Source organism: Helicoverpa armigera, chromosome 25, assembly GCF_030705265.1.
Source record: "Helicoverpa armigera isolate CAAS_96S chromosome 25, ASM3070526v1, whole genome shotgun sequence".
Taxonomy (NCBI): domain Eukaryota; kingdom Metazoa; phylum Arthropoda; class Insecta; order Lepidoptera; family Noctuidae; genus Helicoverpa; species Helicoverpa armigera.
The window spans coordinates 67,886-91,828 of record NC_087144.1 but is presented as its reverse complement, the minus strand read 5'-3'; the positions used below and the strand labels follow the sequence as shown (position 1 = coordinate 91,828).

The 23,943-nt window shown below is 39.7% G+C and overlaps 3 protein-coding genes and 1 long non-coding RNA gene across 7 annotated transcripts in view; 3 read left to right on the top strand and 1 right to left on the bottom strand.

Annotated features, from left to right (window-relative positions):
• Positions 1–321: 321 nt before the first annotated feature.
• Positions 322–4,024, bottom strand: LOC110374970 (prostasin). Of its 4 annotated transcripts, none has more exons than XM_021332915.3 (8): positions 3,269–4,024; positions 2,745–2,819; positions 2,258–2,453; positions 2,051–2,147; positions 1,760–1,933; positions 1,267–1,416; positions 970–1,190; positions 322–735 (listed from the first exon to the last, which is right to left on the bottom strand). In XM_021332915.3, exons 1-8 carry the CDS (start codon positions 3,582–3,584, stop codon positions 357–359), a joined length of 1,608 nt encoding a protein of 535 aa, XP_021188590.3. In that variant the 5' UTR covers positions 3,585–4,024; the 3' UTR covers positions 322–356. The 4 variants fall into 4 exon arrangements, with proteins under 4 accessions (XP_021188590.3, XP_021188591.3, XP_021188593.3 ...); XM_021332916.3 differs by having other exon boundaries at positions 2,258–2,423; XM_021332918.3 differs by lacking the exon at positions 2,745–2,819 and having other exon boundaries at positions 323–735; positions 2,258–2,423.
• Positions 4,025–4,734: 710 nt separating this feature from the next.
• On the top strand, positions 4,735–5,729 carry LOC110374971 (uncharacterized). The gene is made up of 3 exons (XM_021332919.3): positions 4,735–4,881; positions 5,190–5,323; positions 5,451–5,729. The coding sequence occupies exons 1-3, from the start codon at positions 4,797–4,799 to the stop codon at positions 5,694–5,696; spliced, it is 465 nt and encodes a 154-aa protein (XP_021188594.3). The 5' UTR covers positions 4,735–4,796; the 3' UTR covers positions 5,697–5,729.
• A 6,501-nt stretch (positions 5,730–12,230) lies between these two features.
• LOC126055959 (uncharacterized) lies at positions 12,231–16,531 on the top strand. The gene is made up of 3 exons (XR_010277776.1): positions 12,231–12,557; positions 13,133–13,358; positions 16,145–16,531. It is a non-coding gene; the product is annotated as an uncharacterized LOC126055959 (long non-coding RNA).
• A 933-nt stretch (positions 16,532–17,464) lies between these two features.
• The window catches only part of LOC110374948 (uncharacterized), a 43,693-nt gene continuing 37,214 nt past the window's right edge, over positions 17,465–23,943 (top strand). Inside the window, exon 1 of the mRNA XM_049845567.2 lies at positions 17,465–17,585. Within this exon, the coding sequence (XP_049701524.2) occupies positions 17,578–17,585 (8 nt within the window). The 5' untranslated portion in view covers positions 17,465–17,577. The remainder of the gene's footprint in view (positions 17,586–23,943) is intronic.

Here is a 23,943-nt window from a genome sequence, read left to right as displayed (position 1 = left end):
TATTAATAATACAGAATATACACTGTTCAGGCGCAGAACGCCTTCAAGAAAGTTAATAGCAACGAGTTGCGCTCAGTCGTAATATCAATGTTCTGCGAAGGCGTTTTCTTATTCTCATACAAAATGAAATGTCATCGGGCACTTGCCCTTGACACATTGTACGTGCAACATCTCGTTTTTTTTTAAATTAAATGTATATTTGGAACATTCGGGACTTTGATTGGCACCAGTATATCCTCTAAAGATATAACATACACAGCTAGGTTGACGTAGTTCAGAAGATACTGGATAGATGGCGCAGTTAACAAGTTATAGTATAGTAAAAATGAAATAACAACAATTTTTAATATTTTTTATCAGCTTCCACTAATATAAGCAACAAACCTCTCGCCGCTGTCACTGCCTTCGTCGTCCGTCGCCCTCTGAGGGAACATCTCCGTCTCGCGGTCATTTAACATAACTTCGTGCAGCGCCAATGTTCTCAGCAGTTTGTCGGACTCGCTGCCGTCTCCTTCCTCAATAATCCTGTCGTTTATCATATTCGTTAGATTGATTTCATCGATTGTTTTGTCGTCTAGGTTACTGGCATTTGTGTCGTAATCGTTAATCCTTCTCGTGTGGAACCCCGCCTCTTTGAGTTTCTTTTTGGCTAATTCTATGAATGTCGGAGACTTGAGAGTTTCTCGCAGCCAACTCTTTATCTTATTCTTCTTGTCTTCTACTCGCGCCTTGAATCTGTAAGAGTAACGCTGGGCATGAGGCACGTTATTGAAAGGGACTAGATATTATGTCCTTAATTTAATAACATTATTGTAACTTTATTGACGTGAGACTTGGCCTTTTATTTTGATAATTTTAGTACGTCGTATTGCAGTTATTGTGTATTTTGAATACTTAGTTAAGTACCTAGACCTAAACAGATATCAGAATACATCAAAAACCATGTAAATACGCCCGAAGGTCACTCACTTCTGCAGCTCCTTCTCTCGCTGGCGGGCTTTGAGGATCTTGGGCTGCAGCTCGGGCACGGAGCTGGCCTCGTTGCGGGTGATGGTCTCCTCCACCCACTCCGTGATCTCGGAGACGCGCGAGTAGACGCCGGGCGAGCGCGGGTCGCCGCACTGCTTGCCGCCGAACGACACCACGCCCAGCAGCACGCCGTCGCGCACCGCCGGCCCGCCCGAGTCGTGCTAGCGGGACATACGGTTTATATGACCCTATGTTTGGCAGTGTACTAGTATATTATAATGCATGTGTCGTTGTTACATTGCAGGCATCCTTCCCGCCGGTGGCGTAGCCGGCGCACAGCATGCGCGGCGTGATGTAGAAGCGGTAGGACTTCTGGCAGTCCTCCAGCCGCATCACCGGCACCGGCACGAAGCGCACGCGCTCCGGGATGTGCCCGTAGCCCGACTCCTGTCAACAGGAAACATCCTATGTTTTATACATCCTTTTCTATACTACAGAAACTTGCATAAATATGGGCATTTGCCTTTAACTACGCCTAGCTTGGAATACGCGGTGTTGTCATATCCAATAGGTTTTCTCAGAACAATTGAGCAAGTCATATTACAATCAACTGTTTTAACGAATATTTAACAATACCTAGTTAGCTATTAAATGTTTGAGTTGCCCTAAAAAATGAACGATATTTTCGTTTCTACGTTTCTTTTCCTCACAAAGATAGGATCGTTAGAGAATGACAAATGTTAACATTGTTTGTGATGTGAGAAGTATTGAATAAATAAATATTACTGACGTCGGTGCTGCCCCAGCCGGTGACGATGAGGATGTCGCCGTCCTGCATCATGTAGTCCTTGGAGGGCAGGTTGAGCACGGCGATGTTGCGTCCGATGGGCATCGGCCGGTCCAGCCGCAGCAGCGAGTAGTCGAAGTCCGCGTTGCCGGGCACGTACTCGTGCGGGAAGAACACCTGCACAATATCACTCACTTCACTATAAACTATAGTAGCTATGCTTAGAATCACTACTGAACAATACTTATGGGTTTTTTTCTAGTTTGTTTAGTGTTTATATTTCATTGTAAGTACCTTATTGACCCGTGCCTGGTAGCCGCCTCGATTGTGAAACGAGCTGCCGGCTCTGATGATAAACGGCTGAAGTTTGCGCTTGTCTCCGTCGAAGGCCCTGTAAATCAATCAAAATTAAAACCTACAACAGGGGTGCTACTTTAACAGTTTTGTGTAACGATTGACAAAGATTGGGTTAAGCTATGACAGATGTTATGATGTACTCACGACTCGAGGCAGTGTCCGGCGGTGAGCACCCACTGCTCGTCGATGATGGAGCCGCCGCACCAGTGCTTGGCGTTGCGCGAGATGGCCACGTTGTAGGGGTACATGCTGATGCTGGTCTCCATGCCGCCCACGATGCGCCGCACCGCGTACGACCGGAACGCCCAAGCTATGTGACGCTCATCATTCTCAGGGAATACTAGGACAACATCAAATGCAAAGAGTTCACGAGTCCCTACTCAAGCATTTGGCAAGTGATATGTACAGTGCAGTCAAGAAAAGTGCTAGGAGATAAATCTCATAACGAACACATAGGTACAGTACACGAAACGATTTCAAAATGCATAAAAAATCACGACATAATCGTGTTTAACAAGAATTTATATATTTTATTCTCCTGGTACCTTCCATTACTTTAAAATCATTGTTCAAAAAGGGGCAAAGAGCAAATTTAGGAAATACTTGTTTAGTATTATTGAGCGTTACTCACATGTCTGAGTGGCGTTGGACTCGCTCCCTCGCCGCAAGATCAGCTCATGCACAAGGGATGCGTTCGAGTCAGACACTGTCGGTAAGGCCGACACAAACACGTGAGTAACCGGAAACAATAATAAACAAGGATTTCATGCTAATCATTCTTAATAATAATGTCAAACTTTGACTATGATCCATTGTAATTAGTTATCTCATTAGTGTCATCATATTTCAAGAGCAGCTTTAGAATAGCAAGCAAGTGCCACTGTGCTCACTCAGTATGCGAGTGACTGTGGTAGTCGCTAAGCGTTCTGCAGTCTATGTTATATAAACTGTTTGGAAGCTACTTATGAACGAGTCCATTATTTGGCTTATAAGCTGCTTTGAACTCTGCAGACATGTAGTCAAATACAATAAGTAACTGTTTCTTTGTAGCGTGTTTAATTTAATATATTTAGGGTTTGCCTAGTTCTGGCTAAATATATTTAAATATGTGTATCACACACACAGCAGGCACATATTGTAAGTGTTGTAACGAACCTGTATAATCTCCTCTGTCCTCGCGCGCCACTTTGAATCTCGTGGACGTCTCGTCATTATTAAACTTATATTTTTCTTCTAACAGTGCTTTGATATCTTCGTCATCGTCACGATCGTCGTTCTGTCGTAGACTAGTTTGCTGCACTGAGTAGGGTTGTTCGCTGTAGATGTTGACGCCGTCGACCGAGTCATCGTCTCTGCCGAGCACCAGCTCATCCTCCATGGAGATATCGGTCGCAGCTGCAGGCACCACATTGTTCAACACTATTGCAATAAGAATACTTTCAACTATGTCTACGTTAAAGCGTTTAATCATTTTGGCTTCATCTTAAATTTATATTCCAAGTTCGTGATTTCTGATTGTAATTAGTTTCTGCTTTCTTCGATAACATGTTTTATGTGTGCATTTTATGATTGCGTCGTAAAGACCGATGGGATTTCTTAAGAAGTTATGAATTTTCCCTTTTGTACTGATGGGTATCGCTTATTGCAGTCTTTGTGCAGATTTTAATTAATCATTTTCTTCCGATCTTTGAAGATTTCTATTTCAACATCGAAGACTTGTGTTTGTAATCACTAACAAATGAATACAGCTTCAGTGAGGATAATCTAGACGTTAGTAATTGAAACGCATAAAACATGCCAGTAAAGGCGAACGTTCAATCAAGTGAATAATAAAAACTAAAGTTATATAAACACAACGTGAGCGAATGCCTGCATTTCTTCAGCTGTATACTGATTACTGATGTTATAAACGCTGAGTGTTCGCTTGTTGTTTTATTATTTAATGCCTTGTGTATGTGTGTTTATGTATTATTATATTTCCGAAGTGTTCCGTTATGCTAGGGTCATTATAAGTGTTACTGCAGACTGGTCTGATCCAGGCAATTGCCAACAAATTCACAGGAACAATATTTTCGATTGACATTTTATCATTTGATTTACATTTGTTTTGATTTGACTTCCTAACTATTGAGTAAATGAGCAAGTTAACGTTATTGTGAAAATTCATCAGCTACTTAAAACATTGCTACTTAAAATCTTGTAGGTATTGGACATACAATTATACCGTGACTACTATTTATTTTCGTTGAGGTCCGGAAGGTAATCAATACATAATTGAATAATTAAGGAACAGGCGAGTTGAACGTCCTTAACGATAAAAGATTGTTCCACTACGCCTACAATCAATATCTATAGTTTATTTATTTCATAAGCTACTATTTTTGTACCAGGCGAGCATGACTGGAGAGGGATATTGATTTGTTGATGGTGTTAGAGTAAAAACTTCTAATTTCATTATGAATGTGCCATATTAGACATTTTAAAACATTTCGTCAATATGTGCTGTATTACTTTTATACTTAACGCTGACTGAACGAGAGTCGAGCTACGCAAGAACTAAGATAAACTTTCTAAAGAGGTCTTACACTCGTCGTGCTCAACAAAGCAATTCATACATAAACGGCTTGACAAATGTCAGCGTGACTCGTGTCACTTGTGTTTACATTTTTGTAGAATTATTGAAATGAATAGCAGTTCTATGCCCAGCACCATCGCCCTCGTCATAGCCTTCTCTCTGCTCATCAACGAAATCCATATAGTGTTCGACTGTTAGTATCCGTGCTGTTAAACTGTGCGTCTAGTTACCGCCGTAGTTCAGAATTATATATGCTATGCTTACTGGAAGTCCTCTCAGTCTATCCTTGTGTAGTGTGAACAGAGATGTAAGATAGGATCAGTTAGGATGTTGTTACGATAGTCTGAAACGGCTTCGTGCATACATACTTGATTACCTGCCTGTACGATTACTGGTGGAATACAGGAACTCAAAATCTTCTCCGCAATAGAGTTGGTGATTACATAAAAGCCGAGAGCAGTAACAACTTAGAAGACTTGCAGTGACGATGTATTGTTTCAGCCAATGTACTCCGCAACAAGTACTTCACGTCGAACCTGGTGTGCTTGCTCAGCGTGTGCCTGATCTTCCGCGAGGTCAACCTCTTCCCCTCGAAGCTAAGGAGGAAATACAACGTGCTGTGTCTACTGCTCGAAGTAAGTCTTAGCCACGTTCAAATCTTTAAGCGTTTCTTTGTAACTAACTGCCTTGAACCTTGATCAGTTATAAGATCTTGCTGATATTAGAGTAGTAGCTCTTTAAGAAGGGCACATGTTGGTGCAGGTGCCGTTGTCGATAGTGTTGTTGGAAGCATTCCTGTTCTACATATGGCGGAGTGTCCAGGAGTACCTGGTGCTTAACGCGGACCGCATCCTGGTGCACCTGGCGGAGGAGTGGGGGCTGGAGTGGCTGGTGTGCCACCTGTGCTGCGGCCACGCCAGCTGCTGCAGCGTGTTCGCAGACGTCGCGCTCAAGCTGCTCAGCTACGCCATCCTGTTCACTGTGTGCTGCGTCATCGTCAACAGATGATATTGTCACATGATTATATTACGTATTCACAAGCATATACAGCTATTATTGATAATAGACTCCCATTTCAGGATAAAGGCAGAACATGTTTTGGAGGCTGTGTGTTGTTAGGGAAAATTGTTAAAATCTTACCACCGCATCAGATATGCCTTTGTTTTGTAATACAAAACATCCAAATTAATACCCGAAAATAAAAATGTTATGATACGGATATTCACAGTACCCGCGTATGAACATTCCGCGCAGATAGCTCGGGGAGCTTCAAAAAGAGCGTGATTACACAATTTTGATATTTAAACTGCGCTCGTTAGCTCCACAGAATATATTTTGATACTGTCTCAAAGCTGAATAATTTCCAACTTCAATGGTTGACTCGTCTCGCTTACAAATCGGGTTCGGCTCGTATCGCCGTGCGTAACAGACGTGTCCACGAGGGCTAGTAGTGCAAACCAGTGAATATAGACCTCCGCGCTTACGGCATTTACGTGTGACTCTCGTGTCTACGGTTCCTGGTCAGCAGTGTTTTCGAGGCATCCAGCGACATTGACCTCTCGCTTATGGACGCTAACCCGGGCGGTCGGTGTCTCGCACGATTGGTTTGAACAGTTGCTCCGGTATTAAGGTATTCAAAACTGCTGCCTCTTTCGCACCTGCACAATCGGACTATAAGGTGCTCCCCTAGCGGATTAAGAGTGAAATAGCAATAACACAGCAATGTATGCGCCTGCGCCGGCTACGAAAGTGTGATACTACAAACGCTGCTGTTTCTGCGCTTCGCTTTGGCTTCTAACTTTGGCTAGTAACTACTTTGCATTTAGCTTGAACTATACATTTTTCAATATGTCTGTTACTCGCACGCCTCCATCGTCTATGAATCAAGCTCAGTCGGAACCAAATATAAGTCAATCTCCTTCTTTGACGGGCTTAAATAATGTCAACATCACAAATCGCGCCAGCAAAAGATATCGCCATACTGACTCTTCGGATGACGAACAACCGGGCGTTGCTGCAGATATAAAAGAAATATTAAAAGCCTGGAAGGACGAGCAGGAAGCCAATCTAAACCGTGTCCTAAATGAACAAAGTGTTCATATGTCGAAGCTCTCTACTGACTTAGCTGAGTTAAAAATCCAAAATCTCTCTATTCAAAAATCAAATCTTGAGATAGAAAAATCCCTAACATTCATGAACCAGCAGTACGAGGATATGAAGAAGCAGATTGAATGTCTTCAAAAAGAAAGGAAAGAATACTTGCATACCATTCAAGAACTCGAAAAGCAAGTCACTGACCTTCGGCAGACCTCCCGTGGCTCCTCTATAGAGATTCGTAACGTACCTTCCTCTGAGCGAGAGTCCACCACTGACCTCTCACAGATTGTGCAGAACCTTGGCAAAGTGCTTGGCGCCCCTATCACCAGTGTACGCGACATCTATCGGATTCCAGGCAAACAAGGAAACATTAAACCGATAGTTGTTGAACTAACCTCGGTACAAGATAAGGAGAAGATGCTTACCTCTGCAAAAAGTTACAACAAATCTCGCTCACGTGAAGATCGTCTAAGCACCAGCCTGATTGGCTGTCCAGGGAAATCCCAACCTATATACGTAGCAGAATATCTGCCGAGTTCAGCCAAGAGGCTATTTTACTTAGCAAGAGAATTTGCTAAGTTAAATAAATACGAGTTCTGTTGGACCGCTAATGGCAAAGTTTTCCTCCGCAAAGAACACGGCGCAAGACACATTATAGTTCAATCTGAACAATTCCTCCTAGATCTCCAAAAACAACAATGACTTCTCAAGAAAAATAATCTACCGATGTGTGCTTTATGTTACCATCATATTATTTCAGTTATCTTAGTTTTTATAATTTTTCTACCATGTTTTTTAGTAACTATATATACTGTTAAAATTTCAAACATATATACACAACCCACTCAGTAACTCACATAGCTTATAAACTTTTTAATTTACTCTCACTCGCGCGTGTTAGTATTTATTTTAACTCAGTTCTTACCCGTATCCTTCCTATAGCCGGAAGCCAAATCTACAACTTTGCACATTTATTATTAACTTTACACAAATTCCACATAAGTAACCAATATCTCTCTACCCCTTGCCCACTATTGTCTGAATATTTTAGTACATATATAAATGGCTACCGTTCTTGAATTAAACTCAGAGCTAGATACACTCGACAGCTCGAATTCATACTTATGTGAACCAGATCAATGCGGTTTGTTTTTAGAATATTCTGGTGATAATTCTTTAACAGTTCTCCAACTAAACATTCGCTCCGTAGGAAAAAACTTTGACCAACTCAGAATTCTCCTCTCTCAAATTAATGTCTCATGTGACATTATAGTATTAACAGAGTGTTGGCTAAAGAAAAACCCTAACATTCCACCTTTGGAAGGGTACACCTTATACTCAACAACTGAGCCTCCAAATCAAAATGCGGGGGTTATAATGTATATTAAATCCTCCATCACGCATACCGTAGCTGAACCAAATTTACAATTTGCAGACTGTCTTTCGTGTGTCATTGATAACAAGACCGCAATAGTAGCAATATATAGGTCTCCTTCCTGCTCCAAGCGAGAACAATTTGATTCCTTTCTTGACAGTTTAAATACCCTTTTAATTACATTAAAATCATACAATAACATTTCAATTGTTGGAGATCTCAACATTGATATTAAACCTCATAATAATGATGCTTTCTCAAATGACTACTTAATACTAAATGCTACACATGCTTTGTCCCCAACTCATGCCTTTCTTACTAGAGAAGACAAGTGCTATGACCACGTACTACTAAAAACAAAATTACCTTCCACTACACTTGTTATTGAATCACATATTACTGACCACAAGCCTACAATTCTTAATCTTAAATTCAAAAATATTACCCGCAATGATACTCGTTCTAAGAATATTATTGATATGGAGAGTATTCAGAAAGAAATCTCCAATACCGACTTCTCGCATATTCTTTTCATTGAAGACGTGAACGTTGCAGCGGATACATTAACAAAAATCCTATCAAACATTACCGCTAAACACACAAAATCAACCTTGGTCCCCAACAAAAACAGAATTTTAAAACCCTGGATCACCCCAGGTTTAATTCGCTGCATAAGAAATAGAGATCGTCTTCATATTAAACATAGGAAATCCCCTAACAACCAGATTGTCAAAACCACATATACCCGGTACCGTAATTTTTGTAATTCCCTTCTACGTAAACTTAAAAGAATATATGAAAAAAACGAACTACTTAAAAATAAGAATAACTTAAAAGCTATGTGGAGAACCATTAAAAAAATCACACACACTGAAAAACCTCGCAACTCTCCCTTAGAACTATTGAAGTTAACTGGCAACATTCAATCCTCATTAAATTCAGTAAATAAATACTTCGTCGAGATAGGCAAAACCCTCGCCACAAGAATACGCCCATCCGACAATGATATTGCCACATATTTCAATCAAATGCCGACCAGGAACTCAATGGTGCTTCTTGATGCAGATGATGCTGAAGTGGAATCTATTCTCATGAGCCTGCGATCTGATTCAGCTATTGGATGGGACGGAATTCCATGTTCGGTACTAAAATCTAATCGTCATGTCCTTATCCCCGTGTTAACCCACATCTGCAATACGGCGTTTCACACAGGCGTTTTTCCCAATGCCTTCAAAAAGGCATTACTCCACCCAATCCACAAAAGCGGTGATAAGGGCAACGTTACTAATTATAGGCCCATCTCAGTCTTAACGTCCCTGTCTAAGATACTTGAAAAGCTCCTCAATAAGCGGCTTACAAACTTTTTAATAAAAAATAAGGTACTATCAGACCGACAATATGGTTTTCGCTCAGGCATCTCTACGGAGGACGCGGTTGTGGATCTTGTTACGCATATTACCACTAAGCTGGATCAGGAACAAAAATGTCTTGGCATCTTTTTAGACCTTCAAAAGGCTTTCGACACCGTCGATGTGCCTACACTTCTGAATAAGCTCCCTAATCTCGGTATTAGAGGGGTTGCTTACGACATTTTCTGTGACTACCTCTCTAACCGTCGACAAAGCGTTACAATCAGCGGCCACACTAGTGCTGAGATTCCCATAGAATACGGCGTTCCGCAGGGATCAATCATCGGACCAACCCTCTTTCTGCTGTATATTAACCAGCTATGTAATATTTCCTTGCCTCACTGCAAAATTTTTACTTATGCGGATGATACCGCCATAGTGGTACATGGCTCGGATTGGTCAGATATCAAATCTAAAGCAGAACAAAACCTGACGATAATTAATAGCTGGTTGTCTCAGAATCTCCTAACACTCAATCAGTCTAAAACCTATTTCATTCCCTTTTCCATTCGAAACAGCACACAACCACCGTCTGATTATAAACTATTTATCCATTCTTGTCGTAATCCCAATGATAAATGCAACTGCCTTCCCATAACTCAAAAACAATTTATTAAATATCTTGGTATTTATATTGACCGAAACCTAAATTGGTATCCCCAAATAGAGGCTCTAACTACTAGAGTAAGGCGATTAATCCATCTTTTTAAAACCCTCAGACAATCAGCCGATCCTGAAACCCTAAACCTGGTCTACTCTTCTCTATGTCAATCTGTTCTAAATTATTGTGTAACAGCATGGGGATGTGCGGCAAAGACTAGACTGATCAAGGTCGAAAGAGCACAAAGAGCTGTGCTCAAAGTTATGCACTACAAGCCTCTAAGGTTTCCTACTTTTGAACTTTACTCTCTGGCTTCTGTTGTCACAGTAAGGCAACTCTTTGTGCTCAGAGCTATCCTACGTCTACATACTAAGTTGCCACCGCCTGATGCTTCCAAACGGAAACCCCACAGGGCCTGTGTAGTCCCCCGTCACAAAACTGTCTTTGCCTCTCGACAATTTTATATCTCTGGCTCTATTATTTATAACAAAATTAATAAAATCTTAAACATTATCAAATTAAATAAACATGAGGTTAAAAAAAGACTCACTACATGGCTTCTAAAACAGAATTACGAAGACACTGAAAAATTATTACCCAACAATAAGTAACACACCACACTAACATTCATAAAAACACACACAACTTTTTCATAACACTCATAACACTCACTCACTTTAAATCTTTTATTGCTTGCATTTGTCACAAACAGTATTTCAAACATGTATATATATAGTTACATGCTCCTTCTGTTTTCTTGTAATTTTACTTTTAATCTACTAGCCTTAGCTTTTGTTTTCTTAAGTTAAAAATACGGTCGAACACTGACTTCCAAAATACAGGTCTGCCTAGTTTGGAAATCAGGGTTTAACAAGTAATTTGTACTACCAATTCTGTACCTTAGTTCTAGACAAAAGCAATGTACAAATCCATTGGTGTTCAATAAAGAATTATTATTATTATTAATTATTATTATTAAATGGCTGACTAATTTCGCGCTCACCTACCAACATTACACGAAATATTGAAATCAGAAATTGCAACTTTAAAAATTGCGTTTTTTTATCATGTCTCACAGATTTAGTTATAAACATGGACTTGGATTTAGAGAATAGATTATCCGACTACCACAAAAAATATAAATTGTCTATAGATTTGTGTAAAAACGTGTGTTAACGGAATTGAACTAATTATAACATGGGTACGCAGGGACACTGCTCTAATCGCTTTGGTAAAACAGCGTTTATTTCCTGAGTCCCCAATTACACCGCTGCGTTAATAATTCCAGGCTTTTACTTTAGCCGACTGGAGACACATTATGTATGGTCTCACCATACTTCACATTATTATTTTCCCCTTTTCACAATAAAAGCTTCATGTTTGTTGCATGTGTGGTTACACAGTAGCGGCTAACCATAGTGGAGCGGAAATTAACTGTGTTTGCTCGGGGCTGGGCGAGCCGCGACAATTAGCATTATCAATTATCATGGACGACAGTCGCTGTTCAAACTACCCCTTCCGTCGATATGCTCTCCTAGTACCCGGCTCCGGTGACGTTTATGGGTTGCAAATTAAAGTAGATACGATGTTGATTATACTCAATTATACCTATCATACTCTATGACAATTATAAATTTAAAACAACGTCGTTGAAAAAAGCCTATCTAGATTACTTTACTGAATTGGAATTAAAAGGGTGTAATTATCAAGGTTTTCGTAACCAAGAGAAATTGTCAGGTGTGATCTCCGCCTTACACGAACGCTGTGTGAAGCGAGCCGTGCTCCAGTCACAACAATTAAAAAAACTAAATCGATGTCGTCCATCAAACGACTTTCTAAAACAACCGATCAAACCTATATGGGTCACTTTGCTTTTGCACACCTCTCAATTTAATCACGACTTTAAATGCGCAGGAATACAGTTCAATTCGCAATGGAGGGTTCACAAATTGTATTTGTTCCCACAGCATCCAATGTAAAGCGACAAAGATGGGTTGCCTCTGTCACTGAGGTAATTGTATAAGTCTGAGTGACAACGTATATTGGACGGATAATAGAAGCTTTTTGCTTTGTAACGTTGTACGTTATATTTTGAATATTTAAAAATACTAGACTTGCTATATCTCGGCCGCGCGCCGCGAGCCGTGAGCCGTTGACGGGTGACGGAAACCGGTTCGGCGAACTATCCCTCCTATGAGGCGACGCGAGCAGAGCCGGCGGTCAATCGCGAGACGGGCACTAGCACGACGCCGCGAGCCGATACAGTCTACTACTACTACTGGTCTATGTACATTTTTAACTCGCGATTTTATTGCAAATAATTTAATCTTTAATAAACTATTGTGCTTTTAAAATAACTTTTAAAGTCAGTGTATACCCCAGATCGGGTGAGTGTTGCAAAATATTGCTTATTATGTGCATCTAGAAAAGTTATACGTGAGTACGTAACGTGTCGTAGGATGACTTGCTAATTTCATTGTGCACTCATTATGTTATTTCATGCTACGACCACGCCTTTGTTGCTGTTCTTGTGGAATATTATAACCTGTGTATTGCCATAACGCTTTTAAAAAAAATATCATGTGGTATTTGACCTTACATGACCGGTGCACTTAGACCGTGTCATGAGGGCCACGCCCTACAATTATTTTTCCATATCTTCCTTTTAAATAATTTCTTATAGTGTCTACCTATTTATTAATTTCATTAACTTCATTTAAACTAGTGCTGTGCTTTGTAAATCATGCAAATACTTACCTTCATCACTTGCATTCAGATTACATTTTGTTAGCTGTAATTATGATTTGTCACGCTGCCTAGGCTGCCTCATCTCGATGCTATCTAGTGCTTGATCACTGCTTTCCATCTAGTTAGGTAGTGAGTAAGTGGAAATCGGGATGTTGCAGTCGTGGCTGGAATATAACCGGACCGTAACTAAGACGGAACATAACGGACATTCCAGGGTTCAAGTACCTGACTACCTCCAGTGCACCTACCGTAGTGCACCTACCCTAAGTGCACCTACCTACGCACCTGTCTACCTACGTGCCTGTGTCTACCTACGTGCCTGTGTCTACCTACGTGCCGCGCCTATCTACGTGTCCTGCATCTACCTGCGCGTCCGGCATCTACTAGCGCGCTGCACACTTACCCCGCCTGACCGCTGCCGAGCTGCCTGACTATACAGGGTAGTAGTGTTCTTTAGCGGGCCAGAACTTAACGCGAGCTCGATTATTCTAAACCCACTCCCAGCTCTGCCGATCTTTTTGTGTAATATAGACTATACAAATTTTCTAAATTACTCTTTTTATTTTTCTACCTATTAGTCTACCTACCACTAACCTAAACGTTACAGTGGCGCCCAATAAAGGTAGAATATATCGAGCCGTGTTTAGTTCTTGTTTGCTAAGCATTTTGTAGTTGTCCTGGTGTTGGTTGTCTGTCAGTGTGTTGAATTTAATCACAGCCTACCAAATGTGAATCTACCCACATATTAAAAAAAAAAAAAAAAAATTCTCTCTAATATTTAAATTTAACCGTCCAATTTTACTTGACCTACCGTCAATATTTTTCTACCCCCAAATTTTAGTTTTTTCTTCACATTTAAATTCAAAGTTTACATACCTTAAATATATTTTCACATATGGTTAGACTGACCACAAACGTGCTGATTTTGCATCTTTATTTTTTTTGTCCTTATTTTGCAACACACTCCTAACTGCGGTTTTAATTTTCTATCATGTCTTACCCTATTAAGTTTTTATCGCTACAAAAAGCTGAACTAGACTATGAAGTTACTGTTCGTGGTGGTACTGGGGGAGATTCGGTTAGCGAACTTCGGAAACGGATAGTTAAATTACCTCCTATAGTACAAATTACAAACTTATAATTTTAATCGTACCTATCTATTCCAAACACTATAATCACTACACTAAACCTAAAATTACTTCTAATAGAACCCTACACGAAATATACAATTTAAGCGTTAATGAAATGGTACATAAAGTATTTTAAACTATTAAATTAATTAACTATAAAGAATAACTTAAACTAATTTTATCAGGATGTTACTACGGCTAGGTAAAATAATTAAAATTGTTAATACTTAAACTTCGTTGATTATGGCTAAATATATTTAATTTTAAACAAATTTTAAAAAATCACCTAAAACTAAATGCACTAATACATAATATAAACTAAACTAAATAATAAAAACTAAACTTAATAATATAAAACTAATAAACTACAAAGAATAATTTCTTAGTTCAACTAAAATTCTATAACTGTAATTAAAATTATATAACAATTAAAAAAAAAAAAAAAAACTAAAACTAAATGCACTAAATATAACTAAAACATATACATAATATAAACTAAACTAAATAATATAAACTAAAAAACTGAATTAAATAATATAAACTAAAAAACTAAACTAAATAACGTAAACTACACCCACTTACTACTACTACCCATAACTATTGCTTTTCTATTTTTCAATTATTGGCCTACCCCAATAGTTTATATGATGATGGTCTACCCCATACATCGTATTACTATCATATTAAATATATTATGACTATCGGCCCTACACCGATGGTTATAAACGAACTTGATCGTGGTTCTACCCCATAGATCCCTTCTGTATGCTAAAGGCCCTACACCTTTGGTATTCTACGGAGCGGTGCAACTCCTTAAATAAGCCTTTGCAAGAGCGGTTGATTACTCTATAAGTAAGCCTTAAAATCACAAATATAACTTATGTATTTATCCTTTCTAATATTCAATCTATCAATAATAGTTATGTGTAGTTAGTAATCGCTCGATTTCTACCTTATCCTCTTCCAGCCATGACTGAACTGGGTGAGTGTTCTGTGCACTATAGGCAGAATACTCAGGTCGAAAGGACGCTGACGCACAGATGTCTAGTGTGATGTCGGCTATTTAATGTAAGGAAGAATGGAAGGTGAGGGATGATTACATTATGAATGAAGACGAATGAAAGAGAAACTCAGATCAGTTGTTAGCAAGAGCGAAAGCAGCGGATTTTTCCTAGGAAAAATCCTACGCTAAAAAGGGGGGTACTGTAACGTTGTACGTTATATTTTGAATATTTAAAAATACTAGACTTGCTATATCTCGGCCGCGCGCCGCGAGCCGTGAGCCGTTGACGGGTGACGGAAACCGGTTCGGCGAACTATCCCTCCTATGAGGCGACGCGAGCAGAGCCGGCGGTCAATCGCGAGACGGGCACTAGCACGACGCCGCGAGCCGATACAGTCTACTACTACTACTGGTCTATGTACATTTTTAACTCGCGATTTTATTGCAAATAATTTAATCTTTAATAAACTATTGTGCTTTTAAAATAACTTTTAAAGTCAGTGTATACCCCAGATCGGGTGAGTGTTGCAAAATATTGCTTATTATGTGCATCTAGAAAAGTTATACGTGAGTACGTAACGTGTCGTAGGATGACTTGCTAATTTCATTGTGCACTCATTATGTTATTTCATGCTACGACCACGCCTTTGTTGCTGTTCTTGTGGAATATTATAACCTGTGTATTGCCATAACGCTTTTAAAAAAAATATCATGTGGTATTTGACCTTACATGACCGGTGCACTTAGACCGTGTCATGAGGGCCACGCCCTACAATTATTTTTCCATATCTTCCTTTTAAATAATTTCTTATAGTGTCTACCTATTTATTAATTTCATTAACTTCATTTAAACTAGTGCTGTGCTTTGTAAATCATGCAAATACTTACCTTCATCACTTGCATTCAGATTACATTTTGTTAGCTGTAATTATGATTTGTCACGCTGCCTAGGCTGCCTCATCTCGATGCTATCTAGTGCTTGATCACTGCTTTCCATCTAGTTAGGTAGTGAGTAAGTGGAAATCGGGATGTTGCAGTCGTGGCTGGAATATAACCGGACCGTAACTAAGACGGAACATAACGGACATTCCAGGGTTCAAGTACCTGACTACCTCCAGTGCACCTACCGTAGTGCACCTACCCTAAGTGCACCTACCTACGCACCTGTCTACCTACGTGCCTGTGTCTACCTACGTGCCTGTGTCTACCTACGTGCCGCGCCTATCTACGTGTCCTGCATCTACCTGCGCGTCCGGCATCTACTAGCGCGCTGCACACTTACCCCGCCTGACCGCTGCCGAGCTGCCTGACTATACAGGGTAGTAGTGTTCTTTAGCGGGCCAGAACTTAACGCGAGCTCGATTATTCTAAACCCACTCCCAGCTCTGCCGATCTTTTTGTGTAATATAGACTATACAAATTTTCTAAATTACTCTTTTTATTTTTCTACCTATTAGTCTACCTACCACTAACCTAAACGTTACAGCTTCGACCGCCAGTGTTGCTCGTGTTTGAAAGTTTACCTTTGCTTTGGTAAATTCAACTTTGCATTTTATTTTGTGAAGTACTGAAGTTAGAGCCATATTTTTTGGGTAATATTATCCTAGTAAAGAAGAGAGAACATTGGCACAGCTATGTACAAAACTACCCAACGTCCATCATTTAGTAATTGACGGGGTTTGTAATCGTCTCTGGTAAATTCATTTTTCAAATGAAAATACTTGGTTATTAACTGACGCTATTTATTTTCTAGACGAGCCATTTCCCGTAGTTTTCTATTTCACATACAGATACTTGCATTTACTGACGTTACACATGACGTTATAACCATGTTAGTGACAAGTGAAGTGTAGTAGTGAGTAGTGAGTGAGTGGTGAAGTGTTAGAGCTATGAATATTGTAGTGTGTGCGGGCGCGAGTGGCAACACCGCGCGATAACTGTTGCTGGGCGGCAAGTGGCTCCCGCCCGCCGCGGCTCACAAGCACAGAGCTGATAATACCAGTTTTAAAAACATTTTCATTTTCTTCGAGATTCAAAAATGTTTGACTCGTGGAATGCGATAGCTTTTAGACATCACATTAGCACTTAAACAGTATTTTTTGTAAATTAAATAATTATTTTTGTTGGTTAGGATCATAAGATATACAATAATATCAAGGGCAGGCAGAGATGTATAGAAATGTTAAAAGATGGAGGGAACTGTGACACTCTTTAAATACTGTTTACAAGAGCATGACTTTTAGTTTCGTCATTTACGAAAAGTACCGGTTATTAACTACCAATGAAATGACAGTTTGTGATCAATCAATCAATCGTTAATCTAGCAGCTAATTCCTGGTTAGAAGAGGCAACCAGTACGTCAAGGGTACACGCACAAACACACTGTACAAACATCTCGTAGGGTTGAATATAGAGGGGTGGGTGGTCGCAGCTCTGTGAGCGCGCGTCGAGGCGCCGCGAGCGCGCAGTGTGCGGCCGAGCGAGCGCGCGCCACCACGCGTACCAGGGCTGCACAGCGCGCGGGAGATGCACAGGTACGACGCACTCGATACAAGCCCTACACACATGTTTACTTCACTACATACTCATTACAAGTACTAGGCGCACATAACTTGATAAGGTTGCGTTAATAATACTTTTTATAAGAAACGTGATCTTGACGAATGTCTTCTCAAGAGGAGATGAAAATTATGTTATACTTGTGTGTTTCAGACGTCTTTGTGATATTTAAGGCTATTAGTTTTCTTCTTAGAAAATGAAACAGAGCATTTGGTATCCAGAATTTTAATTTGAGAAAATTCTCGGCATTTTAATCTATCTATATGAGAATGTAAATGCAAATACAATATCGATACAAATATTGCACAGAAGTTACATTGCGATATTTGAGTAAAACACCGCTATTGTTTACTGAGATATGAAATATAACACAACCTTTAACCTTTCCGTTGAACGCGAGCAACTGATCGTAAACTATTTGAGGCGTGTTGATCTAAGAGCGTATAACTTACCTGCGTTACTACTGCCGCGTGGAGTGCCGCGCGACTTAATTAATACATTAGAATACGCGTGTCGATACAGCCGGTGTAATCGAGTTGTCACAATGTACACAAGTTGTTGGTAAATACGCCGGAGCGCTCCTCAACGACGTCCGCCACTATTAACGTGATTATCCGTCGGTTGAGAGGCCTGTTCAAGTGCTCACCCAGACAACGACAATCCCGGGAAATTGCATTTTAATTCTAATTCCGTCAGTAATTCCAGCGAAACTGGTAAATTAGCCGCACTCGGGAAATTGAAAATGTTGACTAAATCACGTTTCAGTAATGAGTTAACTTTTTAACACATTTTAAATGATTTGAAGGCAATCCTCGCAGCGCTCTCGAACGATGAAATTCTACATTAAATGGATGTTTGAAACGAAATTATTCTGTAAACTTGTTGGAAGGGAACGTGATTTACATTGGGTACACAAGCAGTGCGCCAACGCAGTTACTCAGCGTTTAAATACATTTTAATGAAAATGAATTTTCCGGCGATACTCCGCAAGCTGAGGAATGCTTTGATAATATTCATCGCACAACTCAAGCACATACACTTTATACAAACATATTGGAACTTGTTTGTGGCAAAAAAGGAGACCTGTTTCTGGAAAGTTTTACATGTTTGAACTAGCTGAATATACCAGGAAGTCGTTATCGTCGATTGATTTACCTACATACATATATCTAATAGGTGTTATTTAGTGAAACCTTTAGTGAAACATACCCCACGTTTGTGGAGGCGAGAAGAAAAGTAAATCTATGCTTACACATATAAAGACAATTTTTGTACCTAAAAAGCTCCGAAAGTAGGTACTAAACCAATTTGAAAAAATATTTTCTCTGTTGGAAAGCTAAACTCTTCCCGAGTAACAAAGGCAAAATTTTATCCCGGTTTGGGCAGTAATTCCCACTGGACGCGGGTGAAACCGCGAGAAAACGGCTAGTGTAATACATATAATTTTGTTTCTAGTACGTATTTATGTTGCTACATTATTGTATTTCGGCAACAAAGTGGCTTACAATTAATTTGTATGATATATGTGAGTCATCCGGTTCCGATGCGAACTTAAACAATAACTGCACACACCGCTGAATACCAACATTGTACCCGTTACAGCATTTGAATCTATAATACAATTCAGAATTTACGAAAATGAAACAAAAGCAAAAGCTTTGTCGAGAATAGCTCATACAAAGTAAATCGCCTTAACGTATCAATAGTTTTTACTGACTTGAAGACATTTACCTGCGGCACTAGTATACACAAAACATATTACAGGTACGTGTTACTGTTTTTTGGTCGCTTACAAATGCAGATGTATATCGTTGTAACAGCGACGTGTCAGACCGCCTGACCGTCTGACCGTCAGACCGTCAGACCCATGTCTCGGTGACAGCGCGATGTTTTGTGCTAAACACGTGACTATCGCAAACGTTAGCTCTGTTCAACCCTTACTTATTTAGAATTCAGATTCCGGCGCCAACAGTATTGTGGAGCATTATAATTTCTGTCTCAGAGGGGAATAATTACGGCTTCTTATAATGAGAATCGTATTTCATAGATAAAAATAAACACAATGAATATTCATATTTTTCGTTGTATATTTTCAAATAATTACGCCGTCTGCTCGGGTTTCGTACGGAGAAGGCACAAAGCCTCCGGAGGCTATTGATAGATATATTCCCTTCAGTATCGGATGTTCCGAGTGGCATTGTGCGACACCCGCGCACTACACGACACACGAACACAATGATATTTCAATAGAGGGATGTTTGACGGACAATAATACCATCCGCTCCTAAATTGGTATGGACTATAAATAAAGTTCTTTGATTACAAGTAGGTAGGTATATATCTTTTGCATAATTAAATGTTTATTAAATTATAAAACTAGCGTGAAACATAGAATACCCAAATATGAAACACCTGGAAGTAGTACCGACGCTACTCTTAAGTTTATAGCTCTTGTCTGGTGTTACCGCCAGTAACGTGTCTCACGGGGGCCGCTATGGGAAATAACACACTAATTAACTTAGGGGGATAAAGTCTTACAAAGTAAGTGTTGAAAATTATACAATTAAATATACATACATACAACAATTTGTTGTATAACTACAACTTTGTAATCATAGGGAAACTCGATCACTCTTTTGAGTTAATAACGCTGTTTTGTCGAAGGACAATTTTTAATTAACATGTAACAACCACAATGCGGTAATTATGCAAAAGTAAATGAAACTATTGAGCACTGTAAGTAAGGCTAGTGGAATGTAAAGCTAAATAAGTGAGTATTGACACAGACACGGCGCGGCGCTCTCGCGGGACACATACGCGCTTCAACACCATGTAAATACTCACATAGTGCTGACCGCGTACTAGTCACGCGTCGCGGGTACACCCGACACATTCACATGTTTAACTTGCCTCATGAAGTGTAGGTTTCTAAATGCAGCATTACCTACTCAAATTCGACAAGAACTTCTTAAAGTAAGCTCATGCAAACAAGCTGACCAACAAACTCCAGTTGTATTTATTAGTAGTGGCGTATAATATAATAATATCGTGCGCTCTCACGCGCCGGGTACGCACATGGCCTTCGAGAAGGACGCCATCGCTGTAAGGTCTCCGCGTGTCCTTCTCACAGCAGCGCGCTCTACTGTGAGCAACGCCTTGACTGAGGGATGGTTTATAAAATTATTACTCATAAAATAAATAAAGTTCTTAAGATTTATTTAGCATTACCTAATTATTTCTTATTTATCCATGATGCCGAACATCGTTTGTGACTTGAAGCTTGTTTCACTCTTTCTGGGCTGGGAAGGTATATTATATTAGCAAGCAGGTTAATAAGTAATTACGTCGAACGGCATTCATTAACGAGGTAATTTATCGTGACACTTTAATAAAATTGATCGAGCAGCTCGCGACGACTTCTGTTGAGCATTACGTGTAAACACACTGCAAACGAAATCTTTGCTTAAAATATAACAAATGTTGTGTTTTATAAATAGAAAATGATAAATCATTCTGCAAGGATTCAGTAAAAGGTTCCGGAGGTAAAGATGACTGTCTCGTAGCAAAGTGGCTACGCGCTACGCCGAACGCGTAGCGCGTAGCGGCACGTTCCCGGCGCTACGCTAATAGCAAACATACGTGACACGTAAATACATTAGTTACTTGTTCGTCGGGCTTTGCCGTACATTGCCGTACATTCAAACAAATCGCGCAAATAATATAAACTAATTCCCTTTTGACGTGAATGTAACGTAAGAATTTCCTCTCGGAACACTATAATGTGCGGAATTCTGAACTTTTGAAGCTACTGCAAGAATAACACTTAAAAGCGGTAATCGGAATCTAGAACATAGTCACAATTCCTCAGAACTATTACAGTAACAGTAAGAGGGTATGTCTGTGCGCCGCGAGTGGACAATAAACATAAAGTAGGGGAGCTCGTAACACGTATAGTATACAGCTCAAAGTCAAACGTACAATACAGCCTGATGCTTGAGTGTTGAGTGAGGTTTTACAAAAGCTTGGAGCCGCCGAGCGCACAATGCGCTGAGTGCGCGTCGGATATCGGCGACAAGTTGCCGCGCGTCCGATGCAGGCGCCGCGCAACAATCACGCATCTTTACAGAGCATTATATCATCTCCTTCACAATGCCATTACACCTCTCTCCGGCCGCTAAGAGCCTCCACCGTCCCCGCGAGTCGGAGGGCGGGAACTCAATCTCAGATAACGTGGATGTAATTTGAAACACGTGCCGTAGATAAGTAGGTACCTACGTAACGTTTGCGACAATTTTTTGGAAATAAATCTCGCGTGAAGCGGGTTTTTTATTCATCGGACAATGTCGAGTGACAAACAAAGGCGTACAATATGTATCTGTCACAGAATGGTTGGAAATAATGATTGAGAACTAAGCGCGCTTACGATTTGCCTGTTCTAAATTCAGAAGCAGCTATACGCTCATGTTTGTGTACAATATACATATTTGACATGTTATTAAATAAAGTGCAATTTCACTTGAAATGGGAAGTAATTGGCAGTTGGTCGTATACTTAATGCTTTAATATCAATTAGCGAAATAGTGGTTCGTACTCAATTAGCGGCGAGGTGACGAGTGTAATGCAATTACCGACCACGACTAACTCGCGGCTGTCATCGCCATTACACGACATGACCTTGTCAACTTAATGAGTAACTACATATGTACCGAACCGAACATTAGTTCAGCTACACGATGTAACGTTGTAACTCTCAACAAGTATGCACGCTTAGCTCAACCAGACGCGATAGGAACATCAAGTATCGTGTGTTTTTGTGAGCCTTCACTTATAGCTTCAAAAATGTTGAAAGCTTAAAACTGACCTCCAAAATACCGGGTAGAACTATTTCTCTCATAAATGTTAATGTAACGAAATGTATCACAAACCCAGTGGGTTCGCTTCTGCGCCGATAAGCATCTATTGAATCGGCTATCGCTGGAGCGTTCGGCTCCTTTTCCTACTCACTCCCTGATCTAGGAGTACACTATATATGTATAGCGCGACTGTACTCGACGCGAGTCACGGTCGCGCGGTGTGTGGGGTTCGATTCCCACGCGGGTCGCCTGTGTGCTTAGTGCTTAGCCTACATGCACGACCGTGTTTGTACATACGTATGTTTGGATTACGTTTGTTTGTCCACACAAATGGAAACATAAATTCCAATTCCAATCTTCTGTACCATTTACTTTGTAATTGTTTGCATTCTGGTAAATATTTCAGGCAGCTAGAAAACCTGCTAGTTCCATATAATATTGTAGGGACACTTTTATGACTAACTACACAAACTTACTTAAATTACAAACTACAAGTAAAATTTAAAACTAAAATGAGCTACACAGGTAATTGTTTAAAACATTCTGTCAAAGGGCAGGAACTCAAAAAACTGAGCACAAAGCATTCTCGGTGTTTCACAAAAAGCTTTTGAGTACTGTTGCGGTTTCATGCTCGCCTGGTAGCGGTCACATGTGGCGGACGATGAAATACCTCGCAACTACTTACAAAACACAAACATGATGAGGTTTCTGGAGGGTACTGACAGTGGAACGTACATAGTCAAAGTCAAAGTCAAAGTCAAAGCTCTTTATTCTGTGAACATAGGTAGGTTACAAGGTGGTAGTAAATATAATGTTTCACTATGCCCTGCTCGTAGAGCGTACAGATATACTTAGTAGGTACCTAATACTAGGTAAAATCTAAATGGTTATTTACATTATCTTTGTAATATGTTGAGTAAACAATAACAAATCTTACTAAAACTATAATAAATCCAACTAAACTTTTAATGACTCTACTAAACTTATAATAACTCTACTAAACTAATAATAAAACATAACAAAAAAATTAACTAAAACTATCATCTAAATATTCCGAAATTGAATAATAAGCCTTATCAATTAAAAATGCTTGCAATTTTTTCTTAAAATCATTTAAATCTAAAGTTTTCAAAATTTTTACAGGTAACTTATTATATATTCTGGTAGACATGCTAAAAAAACTTTTATCAAAAAGCGCGGTTTTATGAGGTAACGAACTAATTTTTAGCGCATTTCGCCTGGATTGCGGTTTTGCGAACATCTTATTATTAGTTTTAACAAAAATAGCTACCTCATAAATATATAAACAAGGAAATGTCATTATTTTTAAATTCTGGAAATGAGGCTTACAAGAGTCTGGTACATATATATTTGCTATAGCACGAACACATTTTTTTTGTGCTTTGAATATATAATCTGCACTAGTGGCATTACCCCAAAATATGACACCATATTTAAGAGTAGATGCCACATAGGCATG

Bases quoted from the DNA above. Each gene is read 5' to 3' on its own strand.
- LOC110374970 (XM_021332915.3), bottom strand. From the start codon at position 3,584: ATGATTAAACGCTTTAACGTAGACATAGTTGAAAGTATTCTTATTGCA. The intron at 2,148-2,257 runs GTGAGTACATCA...ATTGATTTACAG, and splicing joins GCCGGACACTGCCTCGAGTC to GGCCTTCGACGGAGACAAGC. The intron at 736-969 runs GTGAGTGACCTT...TTACTCTTACAG, and splicing joins CGAGAGAAGGAGCTGCAGAA to ATTCAAGGCGCGAGTAGAAG.
- LOC110374971 (XM_021332919.3), top strand. From the start codon at position 4,797: ATGAATAGCAGTTCTATGCCCAGCACCATCGCCCTCGTCATAGCCTTC. The intron at 4,882-5,189 runs GTTAGTATCCGT...GTATTGTTTCAG, and splicing joins AATCCATATAGTGTTCGACT to CCAATGTACTCCGCAACAAG. The intron at 5,324-5,450 runs GTAAGTCTTAGC...ATGTTGGTGCAG, and splicing joins TGCTGTGTCTACTGCTCGAA to GTGCCGTTGTCGATAGTGTT.